The sequence below is a fragment of the Equus przewalskii genome, chromosome 27, assembly GCF_037783145.1.
Source record: "Equus przewalskii isolate Varuska chromosome 27, EquPr2, whole genome shotgun sequence".
NCBI lineage: Eukaryota > Metazoa > Chordata > Mammalia > Perissodactyla > Equidae > Equus > Equus przewalskii.
Genome location: NC_091857.1, coordinates 11,812,602 through 11,831,261, shown reverse-complemented (window position 1 = coordinate 11,831,261; position 18,660 = coordinate 11,812,602). Strand labels below are relative to the sequence as shown.

General features: G+C 36.5%; 1 protein-coding gene across 36 annotated transcripts in view; it reads left to right on the top strand.

The window, feature by feature from the left end:
* The window catches only part of ROBO2 (roundabout guidance receptor 2), a 1,565,981-nt gene that overhangs the window by 1,390,663 nt on the left and 156,658 nt on the right, over positions 1-18,660 (top strand). For all 36 annotated transcript variants that reach the window (XM_070597586.1, XM_070597587.1, XM_070597572.1 and 33 more), the window contains 2 exons: positions 8,433-8,590; positions 11,760-11,880. In XM_070597586.1, the coding sequence (XP_070453687.1) occupies positions 8,433-8,590; positions 11,760-11,880 (279 nt within the window). The remainder of the gene's footprint in view (positions 1-8,432; positions 8,591-11,759; positions 11,881-18,660) is intronic.

Sequence of the window (18,660 nt, the reverse complement as noted above, 5' to 3'; positions counted from 1 at the left end):
TGAAATTTGAATTTAAAGATATACCTAATGAGAATATTAGGTATATTTTAAATGTAAATGTGCACTTAAATCAATATATAAATATATTGAATTTCACTTTTCTTTTACAAGTGTATGTAGATGATATTTGATCCTCTCAAAATTTTGTTTTCTTTGGTCTGATAGTGAGGGCTAAATGAGGAGGGAGAGAACGTGGGGAAGGGGAGAGAAAAAAGGGAAGTAGCAGGCAAAAAAGGCACTCTACAAAGCACGTGCAACAAGCCTTCCCGATATCCAGCAGCCTGACTGCTTTGGCTGGAGACTCATGGCTCACGGGACAGAAACCAGATTGAAAGACTAGAAGCAGACAGATGGTTATTTGTAATCATCCTGTAAATGTAAATCCTATAAAGATGTTGTGATTATTTATTTATTTGTTGGTTGATTCATTTATTTTATACACAAACCCAGATCTAGAGAAAGTAGGAGGCCGGAATAAGCTTGAGATAATCTGCTGTTTCCCCTTGTTACCATCTTGAGAAACATTATTGAATGCTTTTTTTTTAATGCTAACCTGCGTAGTTCTGAATTGTAAATTCAGTATAAGATTCTTCCAAAATCCAGATTTATAGATATCTCTGTGACCAAGACCTGTAAGAAGCGCTAAACAGGCAGATGCTGAAAGGAGGTTATTTGGGTAGCACAGCAGAGCATTTTGGGGATGTGGGGGGAGGTATTTGTTCTGCGGTAGAGGAAGGCATTGCCTTGAAAACATTTAGGCTAGTACCTGCACTTCTAGACACCATCCTCCTCCTCACATTGTATATTTGGGCACAGTCTCTAAGTTGCCCTCACTCCTTTGAGCTCTCTGTGATTCTGGAGACATCAGTCCCACGTAAACAATTTTGTGGACAATGGCTCTTTAAGGAAGAAAAAAGAAAAACTGATTAAACATTAATTAGCCTCAATCCACAACTTCCTCCTAAGCTAATGGATAGGGTACGCAGATCCCTGTCAAATATCAGATGCTAGGCTTTGCCAAAAATAGGACTTCCAAGTGTTGAAGGTATGCCAACTGCTGGCTCCTTAACACAAACCAAAGGAAATGATTGCCAGAGACAGGCCTCGAGTCTGCCGTGGTCACATGTCACCCGTTTGCAGTGCCACATGTGATCCAAGAGTTTATGAATGATCTCAACACTTGGTCCCCAAGGAGAACATATGCATTACAGAGGTTACGGATACAAATTACAGAGAGCATGATGTTTCCATGCAATTTCTAAGAATCCTTCAGCAAATTTTAAACATTAATGGAAAACATTAAGGGAGACTTGGCACTCTTAGCAAGACTTCAAATTATATTGCGGGTGAGGACAGAGCAGAGCTAAAAAAGATTCAAGAATAAAGCCTTGGCTAGGAAATTTGGAGCTGGCCATTCCTCTGGCGTGAATTGTATGTTTGTGTGTTTTATTCCCTGCAGAATATCAGACTTCACAAAATGCTATGACTTGAAAATGAACAAGTCACAGGGCATCCTTGTTTATTCAACATGCTCCAATTCATACCGCTGGTTTGTCTGGCTCATTTGCTGAGTGAATTTGCTTGCACAGGGAGTCTTCGTGGAATGGGCGGTGTGAGCGTCTCATTTTGGAATTGTCAGCATGTTGCAGAGGTGCCTCAGTGCCAGAGTGTCAGCTTGCGCAGCGGTAGCAGGATGTCTCCCTACTGGGTTATTTTTTTCCCATTCCCCTTCTGTGCAGAAGAAACCACTTATGACTTGTCCCCTAACTATTGGATTTTATTGTCTATTTAGCTGGTGGCTGGCCTGTCCATTCTGACTATATTTTGTTCAATTGTACAAATATAATAAAGTAGTTTATTGTGAATGATGATTCCTCTTTAAATTTATTTGGTCCTTCAGTTATTGAAACTTCAGAAAAATACAGAATTATTGTAGCTTCTCAGTGGGGAGCTTTCAGTTGGAAGGGGAAACTCAAACTAGCCTAAATATGAAAGAAAACTTATTTAGATCACGTAACTAGAAAGTCCAGAGTTAGCACGGTCTTCAGGATTGATTTCTCCAGCTATGTTATCAAGAACCTGGATTTTTCCTAATCTGCATAGCCTCTGATTCCTCCTGAGGCTGGAGCTCCCCCTGGGGTCACAGCCTGGCTGCCAACAACAGCCGTTTAGTGCAGCAGGACAAGAGTATGCTTTCCGTGCGGGTAGAAGACCTGAGCTTCAGGCTGGTTGGGATGACCGCTGATCATCCGATGGTGATCAGTGGTGGTGGTGCTGGTGCTCGTGTTGGTAGGGTTAGGGAAATAATGTGTACCGGATGTAGGAATGGCTATTGTGTTTTGTTATTTTTTTCTAGTGCATTGTAATATTTACTATGATATATGATAATTTGTGCAGTTTTACTAGTTGCACGTAAATCTGTTGTTTCTTTGAGTGATTGTGTCTCACCTTCTTGAACTGCCTGGCTTTTTCTTTGGAGATATTAGGAGCTTGTAGGTAAGCAAGTCAAGCACACTGTCTCTTAAATCCAACCATATTAAATTGTTCTTCATAAATGACATTTTAAATCAAATTAAAACATTGTGGTCTGTTTTATATAATAAGAAAAAGACATTAACGTACCTCTTGAAGAGGATTTTGTCAATTCAATGAGCCCATCAAGAACACTTGATGAATTCTTCTGATGCCCTTCAAAATGAGAACCCCTTGGAGGGTTACCTAGTCCAGTGTAAGTACAAAAGGAAAATCTTTTCAGATGAGTGAGTCCAAAGCTGACATTGAGGGAACAGTAGTGTTTAAAGGAAGGATTAGGAAAAAGTACAGAAACTAAGCGGTATCTGGGGGAGATTTTCAAGCGGAAAGACCATCATATACTAATGTACATTAAGAATTAGATGTCCCTCTGTGTGTCTAGGGCAGGAGAGTTGCAGAAATGTCTGTGATAAGCCTGGAAATATAAGTAGGGACCTGATTCTAAACAACGTTTGAAATGATATTAAGAAGAGCATTTTATCTTGACCCATTTATAAAGTTGTGAAAAAGGAATAGACATGATCATATTTGCATTTTAGCAAACTCATAATAGCTACAATGGAAAGTTTAAAGCAGAAATCAGAGAAAAGTTCAAATCAGATACTCTTGTAATAATTCAAGGAAGAGATAAAGACATTCTGGGCCAGAGCGGTGGGGACAAGTTAAATAGAAGCAAGTGATATTACAAATCAGTATAGCATAATGACTGTGTGTAGAGTTTAGTGTCAGACACAGAGTTCAGACCGTGTTTATCTACCACAGTGAGTCATTTCAGACGACCTATTACGTATCTATGATGCCAGGTATTGCACATTCAGTGTGTATTCATTAAATATTAGCCATTGCTATAGGGCAATTACTTTCAAAATAGCAGATCGAAAGTATCATTTGTGTGCCTGCTAACTGGTACAGAAAAGCAAGGTTTTTTAAAAAAAATTCATATTGAAAATCAGCCTTAATTTCATCTATTATTGATGTGCATGACTGAAGGCTTCTTGAGTACCCTTTTAAGTATTAAGACTTACTCACCTTTTGTGTTCATAAACTAGATGTGCACCAGATAAGCATCACTTGGGACTGCTGGTCAGTTTTCTGCCAAGAAGTCTGATGCCACACAGCTCTGACAGCTCATGGGCACCTGCAGAGAGAAGTCCTGCTGGCAAGGACACTTTGTGCTCAGTGTTGCTTTGAGTTGCCCTAGGTTCCAACTGCTGCTATTCATGATTTTAATTACAATTTCATTTTAGATTACCTCTCTCATGATCAATTTAGTTCATCATGGATGGTTTTCTTATCCAGTGATATATGTGAATATTTTCATCAATAATATTTTTAGGCTCTACCTTTCTAATAACTAATTGGAAGCATGTGTACATTGTAATTCAGAAGTGTATCTTTCAGAAGTCTATTAATTATGCAGTCTCATCTCATTGCTAATTTCTTTTAATAAACTAAGATGGAAATGTCTGAGTAATGATTTCCCTTGCCTTTATTGACTGAGGTAAAAAAAAATGAGAACTATTGATTTAAGACAGAAGGGAGAGGACTTGGTGAGTGAAGGAATGTGGGAATGCAAAGAAAAGGAGCCAAAGTTGAAGCTCTAAAGGCACAGATAGATATAAAGCTCTTTTAGGGCAGTATATTAGTTACTTATTACTGTGTAACAAATTACCACAAAATTTAGTGGCTTAAAACAGCACACATTTATTCTCTGTGTGTGGGTCAGGAACCCAGATATGAGTTAGCTTAGTTCTCTGCTGTCAGATCTCTCACAAAGCTGCAATGAAGCTGTTGGCCAGAGCTGTGGTCTCATGTGAAGACTCAACTGGGGAAGTTTCTGACCCCAAACTTACATAGCTGTTGGCAGGACTTGGGCCCTCAAGGGCTGTTGGACTTAGGGCCTCACTTTGTTGCTTGCTGTTGGCTGGAATCTGCCTTCACATCATTGTCAAATGGGCCTCTCCATTGAGCACATGTCATCTTGCATGATCAGAGGAAACAGATGAAGAGAGGGAGGGAGGGAGACAGAAAGACAGAGAGAGCCAAAAAGATGAAAGTTACAATCTTTTATAACCTCATCTTGTAAGTTACATTCCATCGCTTTGGAATATTCTCTTCGTTAAAGGCAAGTCACGAGGTCCAGCCCACAGTCAAAGAGAGGGGATTACACAAGGGAATACATACCAGGATGGAGGGATCATTGAGGGGCCTTAGAGAAAGAGCCTGCCACAGGCACCATCATGGCATTCTTCCTTTATATCCCTTAACTGTTTTATAGGACAGTGCAAAGCACATTGTAGTGTTCAATAATATATTCCTGCAGAATTGAAATAATCGGTTACAAAACTTTATGCCATAATTATAAGCTATATTCTGTCAAACACACTAATAATTCAGAATTTTCTGGTCTTCCAGCATAACTTCCTAAATCACGGTGCATGTCAATGTAAACAGAATGCAAATCTAATCCAGGTTATGACTAGCTGGGTGAACTTGCATTTGTGCTTTTAAGCTCATATGCAGAATTGAATATTTGGGTTCTAGCCAGTTAAATTTCTTTTTTCACCCCAGTGGAGATTTGAACCTTTGCGCATATTCTAAACTTAGATCTGCAAGCAAGTACTGTATCAAAAGTGTAGCTATTATATCTTCTTTCATTGAGGTTTAACTTACCTCCACCCTCCCAGCTTTTGCCATTTTAACCAGATTCTTTTCAGTTCATTAGTTTTATTTCTCTTCACCTATCTAAAGACCTGTTTGGAGCTTTAGGTAATACACATATCGTTGCATGCCCTTGTTTTGACTTACTCGTCAAGCCACACTGAAAATGTAGCTCTCAGTTCTTTCTAGAATAGAAGCTTAAGGAAAAAAAATATAGACTCAATTTGGACTTGCCATATTTACAAGATCATTTTAGTTCCCTTCATCTAACATACGTGAATCCTTTTTATAGAGAACACCTTCGATTCTTTATCACTTGCAGTAAAGCACAGGGCAAAATCCAAGACAGAAGTGATTAATTAGCACAAAAATTGGAAACAATACTTATTATTTCCTTTTACTTTGCTTATGTTTATGAATGGATATATAAACCTCAGAAACATAAAAGCAAATATTAGAACATATATATCCTCCTTTACAATTTGAGAAGAGTAAAATTAACTTTAGTTTTTCCTAAAAGTAAGTTCTCTGCTGTTCTAGAACCTGCTGGAAAGGATATTTTTCTCTTGAATGTTTTATTTGAGAGAAAGGGAGAGAGAAAAAACACATTTTATCACCCCAAAGACTTAGAGTAAAAGAAATGATATCACAAAGCAAAAAATGAATTAACTGAACACTATATAAACTCCAGAGAGCATTTTACAAGTTGAAGAGGGTACAGTACCAATTATACTATTATCTCACCCGACTCTCTGGGTGAATGGTTTGAAAGCCTAAAATTATAGTTGATGTTAGATTTCTTGGCTTCATTTGCAAATTGGAGTCATTTTCTTTTTTTGTGAATGCCATAAACACATGTTACATTGTTTAAGAGTAGCAGTCCTTAGTTTGTTATGATATTTTTCTCTTCTTTGTCCCTGATGTCAAAGGACCTTTTTTCCCCCTAATTTGGCTTGTTGCAAATTGATGTAACGCTGTGTTTCTGAATGATTTGCAATGGTCTTAAGTACCATTTGATCTGAGGCTTTTTGGCATGTCATTTGTTAGGAGACCAGTTCTGGAGAAGGTCCTCAACTGGCCAGATGTGTCATTTTGGAACAGATTGAGGGCCTGCCAAAACACCATTTGTTGCCAGTCCCGGATATTGTAGGGGTGCTCACCACCCTGTTACCATATTTTTGCACGTCTTAACATTGCATAAACAGGCAGCTGTTCTGTATTTAGAATATAAATGAGTCACCAGCTTGCTCTCCCAGGAGGATTTACCTGCAAGAAGGAATGAGGATGTTAACCCTTTCTCAGCCCCTTGCCTAAATATCGTATTTAAATGCACGCTTCTCTCAGCCCATTCAGAAGCAAATCCTTATGCATAAAAAAATCACACCTTTCTTGCCAGTTAGACAAGAGAACCAAAAAATGTGCAGTTTACCACGATAAAATGGAACACATTTCCTTAGCAGTGAAGGCAATAAATTAATCAGCTTATCAACTGAGAGTGAGCAATTTGTGCTGAATTCTTTCTTACTGCTCCTTCAATAGGAGACAGGATTCTCTAATCTCGTAAAGGGCCATGACTTCATTAAGATGGAAAACCTTGTTAAAGGATGTATTGTAAGAGACAGGAAAAGAAAAGCCCTAAAAGTCACTCAGTTGTCTCTCTGGAGCTATTTTCAGGACAGAGATTTTTATTTATTTGGAGAATGACAATTAACCTGGAGACTTGGCCCAACAAAAAGCAGAGTGCTGAAGTGGATCTCATTACAGGACACCAAAGGCAGTTGATGTGACATAATCCACATTTGCAGCAGGTGATTTACATGACGGGCTAGCACAAGCTATGTAATTTTGATTTCAAACAGCTTGACCAATTGATATATATTCATATAAGTAATATGTATGTGGGTGTATTTGTACATGTGTATATATGTACATACACACAAACAGATGCATGTACAGATACACTTGTATATTTGTGCATGTGTGTATTTGTTGTTTTTATCTCTAGGCACACTTAGGAAAGAAACTTATCAGTGTTGGAATATCAAAGACTAGAGAAAGTCAAGGCAGTTAGGAAAACCAGAGGCAGTTGAGGTATATGGTATATTAGTTGATCTAAACTACTTTTTTGAATGTTTACCCTAAAATAGACATAGTCCTTATTTGCTAAACAAATCCAGCATTCTGCAATCTGATAGGGTTGAGTCAGTTCTCCAGGCTTCTCATCTTGCCAGTGGAAGAAAAGCACACACAGATAGATAGGTAACATTTGGAGAGCCAGGCATGCCAGATTTTCGGAGGTTACAATGGAGATCCAACCTGCTGTTCTCCTAATGAAAGGAGGGGAAATTCAGACTGGCAAAACTGCTATAAGGGATATCTCTGCTCCCAATGTCACGCTGCCCAGATGTCGCTTGGCAGGTGGAGATGCAGAGAGAATGAAAATGTAGCCCTGTCTATGTGGGTGCTAGTGCGTTGCAAGAGTGAACAATGAGTCGATCTTCTGAAATGTAATGAAAACAGTGTGGATCTTGTCCATATTCATGTCATAAGAAAGAGTTTTCTCAAAGAGTTCTCACCCCACTCCCCCTCCCAGACTGACACACATGCATGTTCATAGACCATGGGCACATGACTTGTTTCAGGGTTTTAAGCATAACTTGACAATTTATTTTAATGTATTTATACATATATATATATAAAAATATATATATAAAAGCATATATATATATGCTTTTTTCTTTTCTTGAGGAAGATTAGCCCTGAGCTAACATCTGTGTCAATCTTCCCCCACTTTATATGTGGGTTGCCACCACAGCATAACTGACCAGTGGTGTAGGTCCGAGCCCAGGATCCTAACCCAAGAACCCAGGCTGCCAAAGTGGCTGGCCTATTTTGCTTTATAGAAAATAGGATCGTACTACATAAAAAAGTTTTGTACCTTGAGTTTTTATTAAATCTTAAAACTATGTCATGAATATTTCTCATCTTATTTTCCTTACACTTATCTCAGTTTTTAAATCAGATTCTATAGCAAAGGTGTGTGATTATATAGTCAGGCATTTCTCTGTTGAGGAGCATTTAGGTTGGTTCTAGAATATTTTAAGGTGGGCATGGCTATGCTCCCAATAAATATCCGGGAAATTTTATTAGAACAAAGTAAGATTTGAAGTTACCTTTTGCAAGAGAAAGCTAATGTTAACCGTCATTAAGTTTTCTTTTATGACAATTGTTTTTTTCAGTGTTACGAGATGACTTCCGGCAAAACCCCACAGATGTTGTTGTGGCAGCTGGAGAGCCTGCAATCCTGGAATGCCAGCCTCCCCGGGGACACCCAGAACCCACCATCTACTGGAAAAAAGACAAAGTTCGAATTGATGACAAAGAAGAAAGAATAAGTGTGAGTTAAATTAAAATGAATGCCTAGACAGATTAAATATCATCTTAAAATGCATGTATTTTATTATTTTACTTATTGTTAATGAAATTGTAGAACTGTATTTGAATGCTAATTACCATTTACATTGTACTGTAAGGATGGAAAAAGGATAACCCATCACAAAAACTTTGGAATGAGGCTTCAAAGAGACAAAAATTATATAAATCAAGCGTCCACGATATATTAATAATTGCACTAATCTGGATATGTAAATATATCTTTGCAGTACGGTGTTGATGTTTTAGCTCTTTTTAAGATCTCCAAATGCTTCTATTGATCATGCAGTATGTGAGCATTAAAGTGTAAATGGTGGCCACAAACCATGTTAACGACAACACTTCTTTTTGCGCTATTTTCAAAATCCTAAGAAGAGATAATTTGACGTGATGAGTACTTCAAGCATTTTATACATGAATTCATTTAAAAGTTTAAGAGATGTAAAGTCAAATCAAAGGAAAAATGACTGGCTGGTTCTGCAGTTCAGCTCTTGGAGAAAAATAGTCTGTTTTCAGGGGAAATTGATGATCCGGTCCATCAGTTGATTAATATTCAAATGAAATATCCAGAAAATGGCAAAGAGGTAGAGAAGGGGAATGGCATGCAATTATTTTATTTTTTCGGAGGAACCACTCAGTATTTGCATATATTGATGCAGATAATCTATAGTCAATCTGTAAATCAAAATGGGGGTGAATTTATTATAAGCCAGATCTGGGGACTAGTCTGGGGCCTTCCTTCCCCAAGCAAGGAAGGGCACCAAAGAAGTGGGGTGAACAGAGTGGTTATGTACCATTTTTGAACAAAGAGCATACATCACATATGATAGGAATGTCCCTTTTACAATAGTCACAAGATTGCTTTCCTGGGACAGCAGATCAGTGAACACAGCAGGTCGGTGGTCACAAGGTGAGTGGTCACAAGGTGAGTGGTCACGAAGTGAGCACAGCAGGTCAGTAATTAATCCTTGGTTTAGGGAGAGATGCTTATCCTAAAGGAAATCCCGATATGAAGGAAGTTTCATCCCTCACTTTAAGGGCATCATTGTTGTCTTTGGGCATAGTAAATATTTAAAGCAGATGTACAATGCATGCTCAACAGGCCACGCCAGGCCCTTTTGGAGAAACAGGGTCAGACCTAATTAGTTTTAAGCCAAATAGCTTCTTCATAAACTCCAGTATATCCTATTGCTTTTCATTTATTTATCATATGTGAAGTTTGTAAGTGGGAACCAGTCCACTGAAATAGTAGATAATGCTTCAGCCTTCTGACATTATTCTTAGTATAATTTATATATTAGGCACAGTAATTGAGAGTGAGTAAATTTTATTTGTAATAATGTCTCATTTAACTCAACATATGTGTCATTTCTATTGAAAGTCCATATAGTCTGGGTTTTTGTTATCTTTAAAAATATCTTGTAATGAGGATTTTTTCTTATGTGTACATTGTGACTACATCACAACACAGAACCGGATAGGCCATGTAAGACATCACAACATATATTTATATGATTCCAGCTTGAACTGTGAAAATCTACATTTCCAAGGAGAATTTGGTTTCCAATGGTCTGTGCTTGGGTACCAAACTTATGCAAATATGCTCTTGGTGATAGAGCAAAATCAATGTTCAAGGGTTTCTACTTCATGTTTGTATCATTTAGTTTTTGCTTTGTAACAAACTGCCCCCAAATACAGTGACTTATAACTATTTTATATAATATAGAATTTATATGATAACCACTAACAGTTCTTTGCTCTGGGCCAGCTTGGTAACTTTACTAGACTATCTCATACTTCTGTGCCTTATTTAAGGGTGTGCTGGCAGCTGGATGATCTAGGATAACCTTACATGTCTGGCAATTGACTGGCTCTCAGCCAGGCATCTTGGTTCTTCCCCTCATGGCCTCTAATTTTTCAGCAGGCTAGCTCAGGCTGGTTCCCATGGTGGTCTCAGGGTTCCAACAGTAACAAGAGAAGACAAGTCCCTATGTGTAAGCACCTTTCTTCTGGTGAAATGTTGCTTTAGTTTCATTGGTTAAATCAACTCGTATTGCCAAACTCAACTTCAAAGGAAGGAGAAAAGGCCTCTATGGGCATTTTTATAACCTACCATCCATCATGCTTTACGGCCTCTAATTGAGAACAGGTTGTTGGTCTTTTCTTCCCAGGTAAAAAAAAAAGTTGAAAATCTCTTTCTGTGGCATGACAAGTTTTAGAGCCTGAAATATCTCTCATGAGAACATACCTATATGAGTTTTGCTTGCCTATGAAATTAAAAACTAACAAAAGAAAAAGCATATTCATATCTCTTAACACTCAATCATTGTGAAGTTAAGATTGTTGAATTAGATAAACACAAAAAAATGGAAAAAAATCTGTGAGTTGATGATACACTTACTGAAAACTTAATTCTGCTTTAATCTTCTCTTTAACAATTATTATGTTTGTTTATTCAGTCAATAAATGCTTCTAATTCAAGAAACATTTAGGGATCATCTAATAGAAGTCAATAATTTGTACCAACCCATACTCATCATTTAAAAATTTTATTTGTTTTTATCCAACCTGCCCTCCTCTTAAAAAATTATCTCATAAACACAATTAAGTTAAGAGAAAGATAATTCATATTAACAATTGAAATGTAAGCTCCACACAGGCTTAGATTTTTATTGAATCTCAAGTGTGCAGAACATTGCGCAACCCATGGAGGTACTCAATAAACTCTTGTGGAATCCCTCTGTGTCACTTGGGTTTCATTATGTTATCCAAAGAAGATATCTCCTGCTCCTTTCTGATGACAAATGTCAATGACAATTCATTCAACAGAATGTCAGAGTGAAGACCAACCACTGGGATTTAATGGGGGCAGTCACAGGACTCAAAATAGGGCCAGGAGAGAGAGGACGACTGTCTTAAAGAGCATTCTCTAGAAAGGAAGTATGGAGGCTTATATTGAGGATGGAGGGAGAATTTAAGAGAAGAAAGGACACATGCAGAAAAACAATGGAGGGAGAATTTTGTGTCTTCGACAATCGGCTATTTCCTTTAGGAAAAAAATGTGCTTAAAAATTTTTTATTATTTCTTAGTGACCTTTACTTTCCCGTTTCTTTTCTTTTTTTAATTTTCACAGATCCGTGGTGGGAAACTGATGATCTCGAATACCAGGAAAAGTGACGCAGGGATGTACACTTGTGTGGGTACCAACATGGTGGGAGAAAGGGACAGCGATCCAGCAGAGCTGACTGTCTTCGGTAAAACTCTCTTTTGAATTATAGATTGCTATTTATATCTACCTATACTTTTCTTTTAAATATACTTGTTAATACTAAACACCAGGGCACTCTGGGATAGTTACTTATGACTTGTGGTGAGCAATGACGTCCTAGAATTGTCTTGTTTCCATCTTTCAGATGAAATCTTCAATGTAAAGAAAAATAAAACTTTGAAACATTAATTCACATACTTTATTCATAAATTTATAGCATTTTGCCTGTCATCAGAATGTAAAAAATTACTCTTTCTCAAAATCTATTTGAGATATTACATGTGTCCGAAGCTTATCATTCATTCCACTGTGCTGCATTTATGAAGTATCTATTATGTGCAAGACACAAATTAAGTTTTTAAAAAATTAGAGACTGCAGTGCAAAGACATTTCACTTGCTTTCTACTTTAAAAAATTTCAAATTGAGATATTTGCAGTTTTAGTTCACGATAAAAAGACTACTTAGCTGGCTATACACCCACACAAACAAAATTAGAAAAAATAAATAAACCATTTTGTTATAATATTCATATTTCTTCAACTTTAGGAACGAAGGGTTCTTTAGCTGGAGTAATTCAATTGATTAGATCAATGATTAGCTCTGTATCACAGAAATAGAAGAGAAAGTGTGAGGAAGGAGAAAATTGGGGATAATAAAGATGGCGAAGTGACAGAAGTAAGGAATGTACTACAGGACCGCTGTGGAAAATTGAGAGAAATAAAATGACAGAAAACTGGGGAAAACAGGGATCCTAAAGACACTGGAAAATGAAACATTCTTTTAGAAGATATTGAAGTCCCATTCAAGTCTCTGTGTGGAGATAGATATACATATATACACACACACACACAGATGCACACGCACATGCACACACATATATACACACATTCATACAATTTTATACACTATTTTGACTCCTTATTGGGAAGATGATGATTTGGCCCACTTGTATCCTCTTCCTTACCTTCACACTTTCATTTTCCCTTTTTCTCCAATCCTTCCAGTATATTGACTTTAGAGTAATAGTTAATATATGTGTGTGTATATCCATCTACATATATATAGGAGATAGCTATATCTTAATAAAAGATTTCACTGTTGCAGATATTATGTGATTTTTTTTAAGTACAAGAGATAATTGTGATTTTTAAATTACTTCTTTTGTGCCAGTAAAATAATCTTCTGGTTCCATGCATGATATGATAGGATCCTATTTCTGGTCATTACTCCAGAACATGCCTGAGGGTAGCGCCCAAATCCTGCATACATCCTTAAAGAAACTTCTTTTGCAGTTTGGGGTGTGCCATCCCATGATGTATTGGGATGCCACAATGCAGAAAGAGCCATATTTTGATTTCTATTACATTTAGGGCATTAAGGTGTCCTTTATGAATATGAAGCAGAGAGCAGACCTCTCTTTTCAATCCCTCTGAGTACCTAGTAATCTCTGGTAATACTCCTTGTGGATACTAAGCAGCTTGAAGTCCAAGAGAAATCCCATAATTCATTAAAGAAATTGAATAGTAAAAATAACATTGTTCACAATATGCACGTGAATTTCTGTCGTGCAGAGATCAGACAAGTATCAGTTTGCCCTTAAATTTCATGCAGTCATCTTTAAGAGTCTCAGAATGTGCTTCACTCTGTAATGAATAAAATACAGTTTTGCCTGGTAGGATATGAAATTAGTGGTCACTGAACATTAACAGTGAAAACCCACAAGTACATCTATTCTATTTAAAGGAACACTCATCGCTTTTTTTCTGTAACTGCCTCAAGCTTTGGAACAGAAAAATGTTGCATTACAGCAGTATATACTGCCTTCAGAAGGAAATTGAAAGGGTTTAATGTCATTACTCGGCAATTAGACCTACCAAAATGTGACTGTGTTAAGAAATATTTACCCTACTTTTCCTAAAGACATGAGGGGAACCAGAGGAGATCCCTAAACATGTCAGGAGTTACAGGGGAACTTCTAAATTATTTTGAAAATAGCTATAAACCAAAGAGATTGAATTTGTCTAGAGGCATTTCCTCTGGAAGAATTGATTTAGGAAGCTGAGAAACGTTTATCTGATGGTGTAAACTAGTCAGAACTGACTAGGGGGTTATAAATACAATATTAAGTTGAGGGAAAAACTGAAATTCCATTATTGATAAGAAAACAACATCCAAACCCAGAAATAAAACTTAAAAACAGTAGTAATGGTCAAAATCAAGGATGTGACAGGTATTTCATGAAAGATATCCCTTCTGTACCTTGTTTCCCCAATTCTTAGGGAAAATAAAATAACAAGTGTGCTATGTATAATGAATCCTTCTTTATTTTATTTTGCTGGCTTGCATCCAGTAGATGTTTTCTAATAACCCTCCTTATACTTGCTCATTGTTAGGTATTATCATTCCTGACCTAAGGTTTATAAAATTAAAACCGGTTGTATCTTTACCCTTCTTCCCTCTTCAATTTTATTTTCATGTAGCAGCTATTCTGCTTTAAAAAAATCTGCCTACTGTAGCCACTCTATAGCTACAGAAAGTTTTTAAATGCCCTTTGCAACTCAATCTTTACTATAAGATGCATTATATAGAAAAAGCAACTGATGATATTTAATTGTTAAAAATATAATTCACTTATAAATGGCAAGAAAAACAGCGAAAGGAATAAAGGGTCTTGGCCAACACAGTAGCCATCTGCAAGTATTTTGAGTCTATAGTAAGTGGGTTTGGACTTTGAAGTTTTTTAGTTTGAAAATTGCAACTTATATTTTAAAAATCTGCCCGTTAGACAAAGACATGATCAGCGTAACTTAATGTTCAAAATGTTACTCTACCATATCCCATGAATCATTTATTTTGTTTGTTTTTCTTTAATATTTGCTGGCCATAAAGTAACATCCTAGTTAAGTGAGCAGTACCAAATCTAAAAATTAGAAATAAATATCATAGTGTAAATGGACATTGAAATCTATGGCACAGCCTAGATGCCTTCATAAAGAATACTCCCCAGCACTTCGCATAAGTTCGTCCAGTTCTAAAGATCCTGAAGACAGAGAAACTAGAGTCGAATTACATAATGAAATTTCTAATCATGAGTAGATTTGGAATATCTGTTATTCAAAATTTAACAGTCATTAAAAAATAAAAAATAACATGAATTTTTTTCCAAATGATTTTTAAATGTTTATCAAAGTAATACTTGAAAAAAGATTTTATATGTTACATTTCTGATATACATTACAAAACTTACAATGAAATCAGAAATATCTTGCCTCCACTCCTTCTCCCAACACACACACGTACACCAAACACACACACACATACACATTCCTCATCTTTGAACATTCCTGCAAGCCTGTTTTATCTTTTTCTTCTGGGATTTATTTTCATATTTCTAAATATATGCTTCCTCTGCAGTTTTATACACTATTTTGACTTCCTATTTTGAAAGATGATGATTTGGCCCACTTATATTCTCTTTCTTACCTTCTTTCATTTCCCCTTTTTTTTTTTAATCCTTCCAGTATATAGACTTTAAAAACATTGGTTATATTAATATTCAGAATTTGAGTTATTATAACCATGTAAATCTTAATTAGTATGATGGCATTTCTTTTCGGGCACTGTACTTTTTCTTCCTTGAATTAATAATAAGCCCGTTTTCCCTTTTACCTATGTTTGTCTACACCTGTCATGAATTCTCTTGAAATCTCTAACAGAAGGTTTAAAATCCTCTAAATTCTATTTAGCTGTTAAGTCTACCCTCACTACAGGTTTCCTGGACGCCTCAGAGCTCCTGCCCAGACTGGGCTGGGATGCTGTTTAGGTCTGTTCCAGAAGCTTCATCCTGATATTTATCTTCCCTTTTCTCTAATGCTGGATTCCCTGTTTCCTGCATCCTCTTTTTGTTCTTTTCTTGGTTCACTCCTCTATTCAGAAGAGAGTTTCTCTCCTGCTTTCTGCTTGACTAGAACCTAGAGCACATTTCTTTATTTTATCTTCTAGACCAAAATGCCTTTATTCTATCCAAAACTTAATCGATACTTTAAGTGCTTATAGAATTCTACTGTAAAAAATATTTTTGCTCAAAATATTAAAGTCACCACTCCAATATCATTGAGCTTCCGCTGTTCTTTTTGATAAGTCTATTGTGATTCTGATCCCTATGTGATCAATTTTCTTTCTTTTTTCTCTTTCCAGACTTTTTGTACTGTCTCTTTATCCCAGTGTTCTGAAACGTTTCAATACTATGTTTTGATTCAGCAGTTTTTAATTTTATTGGCAGGACACTTGGTGAGCAATCTCAATCAAAAAACTTCTATCCAAACAAGTGAATGAAATATCCTCTTTATTTTTTCTATTCTGTTTCTCTGTCAAACATATTTTCATTAATTAGATGTTAAACCTCCTAGGTCTTTCTTTTCTCTAATTCTTCTTTATTTAAAGCATCCTGTTCTTGTTTCATGGCTGTTTTAACTTCTCTTATATCTCAGAATTTTAGTAACAGTTTTTTTTAATAAAATTTTTTTGTGATGCTTCCCTGCTTTTATTTCTTCTGAGTTCCTTTCCCACCTCTCAGCTGAATCATTCTGTCTGCTACCCTGGAGGCTTCCTTCAAATGGCCAGTGATTTGTTGTTGTTGATTCATATTTGATTGCTATTCACTAAAAAGACATTGACTACTCTGTGTCTACTGATGGCTTTCCTGCTAGGATAATCTGATTAGGAACTAGTCATTTTATTGGGGAGGAGAACAGAGGTTGGGACTGGTGATATCGATTTTCAGTTATTGGATGAGAGATAACAGTTGACGGCCTGAGTATACTTGAGATATCCAGAGACAAATCTATGAGGGAAGATATCTCAGAACCAAACCTTAGGAAACATTGAAGTTTTATTGATAACCTGGGGCCTTCATTTCAGAATTCAAAACATAAGGTGTTATTAAAATCAAGATGATTGTTGGGAGCAATATAATTCTTTTAGATAATAGTTACTTGCAAACTTTAAAACAGCAAAATGTTTCTTATTTATTCACTCCTCTAAGAAATATCTCTTGAGCACCCAGCACGTGTCAAGCCCTGTTTAAGTGTTCAAATATAGTCGTGAGATGAGTAGACAGGGGCCTGCTCTTGGCTGGACTCTCATGTCATGTTATCAGCAATAACATGAAACTTTGCCTCTAAAACATGGTGAGAGAGGCATTTTTTCCCTCTGAGAACCTTTACCTTTGTTTTTCTTTGCTTCACAGGATGATTTCTCTCAGACAAAGAAAATTCTTGGCAAGAAAAGAAATTAATGCAGTCAGGATTTATTTAATCACATTCAGACAGACTGATCATTATCATTCAGTCTGTTTTAGAAGGGCACAATAATTCACATTCAATGGCTATCATAATCCCTGTCCCCTCATACATGCCCAGTTAAATAAAAGGAGACATACCACGGCTAGCCATCTGACTTCCTATTTAATAGACACCATAGGGTGGCAGGTCCTTCTGGGTCAGCTGAAGTTTGATAAGGTTTACAAGCAGTAGTTACTTCTAATGTCCTTTTATTGCACAGCTTTGGTCTTATGGGACTTAAAGGACTCTACCTATGTAATTATTGCCATAACACTACTTTTATAATGTCAAGCAAATTTTATTTAAAAATTGTTAAGGTTGTCTTAGTAATAGCTGTCAAACCACAGCCATTGCCAATTTTACAGCCATATTCAAAGACTGAACACAGTTGAAAAGAGAAATTTGTCCACTGGGCACTTAATTTCCTTCGTTGTAGGATGAAGAAACTTCAGAGATAATTTGAAGAAACTCAGGAGATATTATGCAACCACATTTCAGATTTATGGTATTTTGTGTTAAATTGACTATTTTGCGTTCTGAATATTATTGACATAACTACAATGAGACTCGGCATTTGATTTTATTACAGCAGCATACAGAGTTGGATTTTCCAGAATGCCAGTTTGGAATTAACTTGACTTGACTACTTGAGAGCTGTACTTAAATAGTACCACACGGCCAAACAACACCACTGTCTCAAGAGAGATTAACCTTGTAAGAAAGTTATAAAGGTGATTCAAATCCACTTAATCTCACATTAAAAAATGTTAATTGCATTGACAAAGACGTTGCCTCTGATCACTTCATGGCTATATAATTAGAGATCAGGCCATTCAGAGGGACTCTAATCTAACTGATAAGCAGTCAGCAAATAGCCCTTGAGATTTCTCCCCCTGTTTTTCACTATGTGATCAGACATAAGGTGATAACATGGAAAAATCAGTGACCTGTTTTTGGCATGCCTTAAAATTCAGTTTGCTGGTTATTCAGTAATTCAAGATGTTTCATATATGATTACTTTAATTGTGCAGAGCTTCATGGGGTACAGACTCCACGGGGCACTAATGTGTATTAAATGTCATCACTTACCAACTTACTGGCTGATTCTCTTATCAACTTACTTTCTAATACTTCTAACTTTACATTTCTCTGCAGATGATTTTGACACAAAATGGTAAACCTCAAGACATGTCCTTGTAATTTTTGTAATTTGTGTCTGAAAGGGGTTCAGCTTTCTATTTGGCTTATGATAACAGTAGACGCCAATATGTTTTCTCCCTGTATAATGTCTTTAGTCTTTATTTTATTTTTTTATTTATTTATTTATTTATTTATTTATTTATTTTGAGGAAGATTAGCCCTGAGCTAACATCTGTTGCCAATCCTCCTCTTTTTGCTGAGGTAGATTGGCCCTGAGCTAACA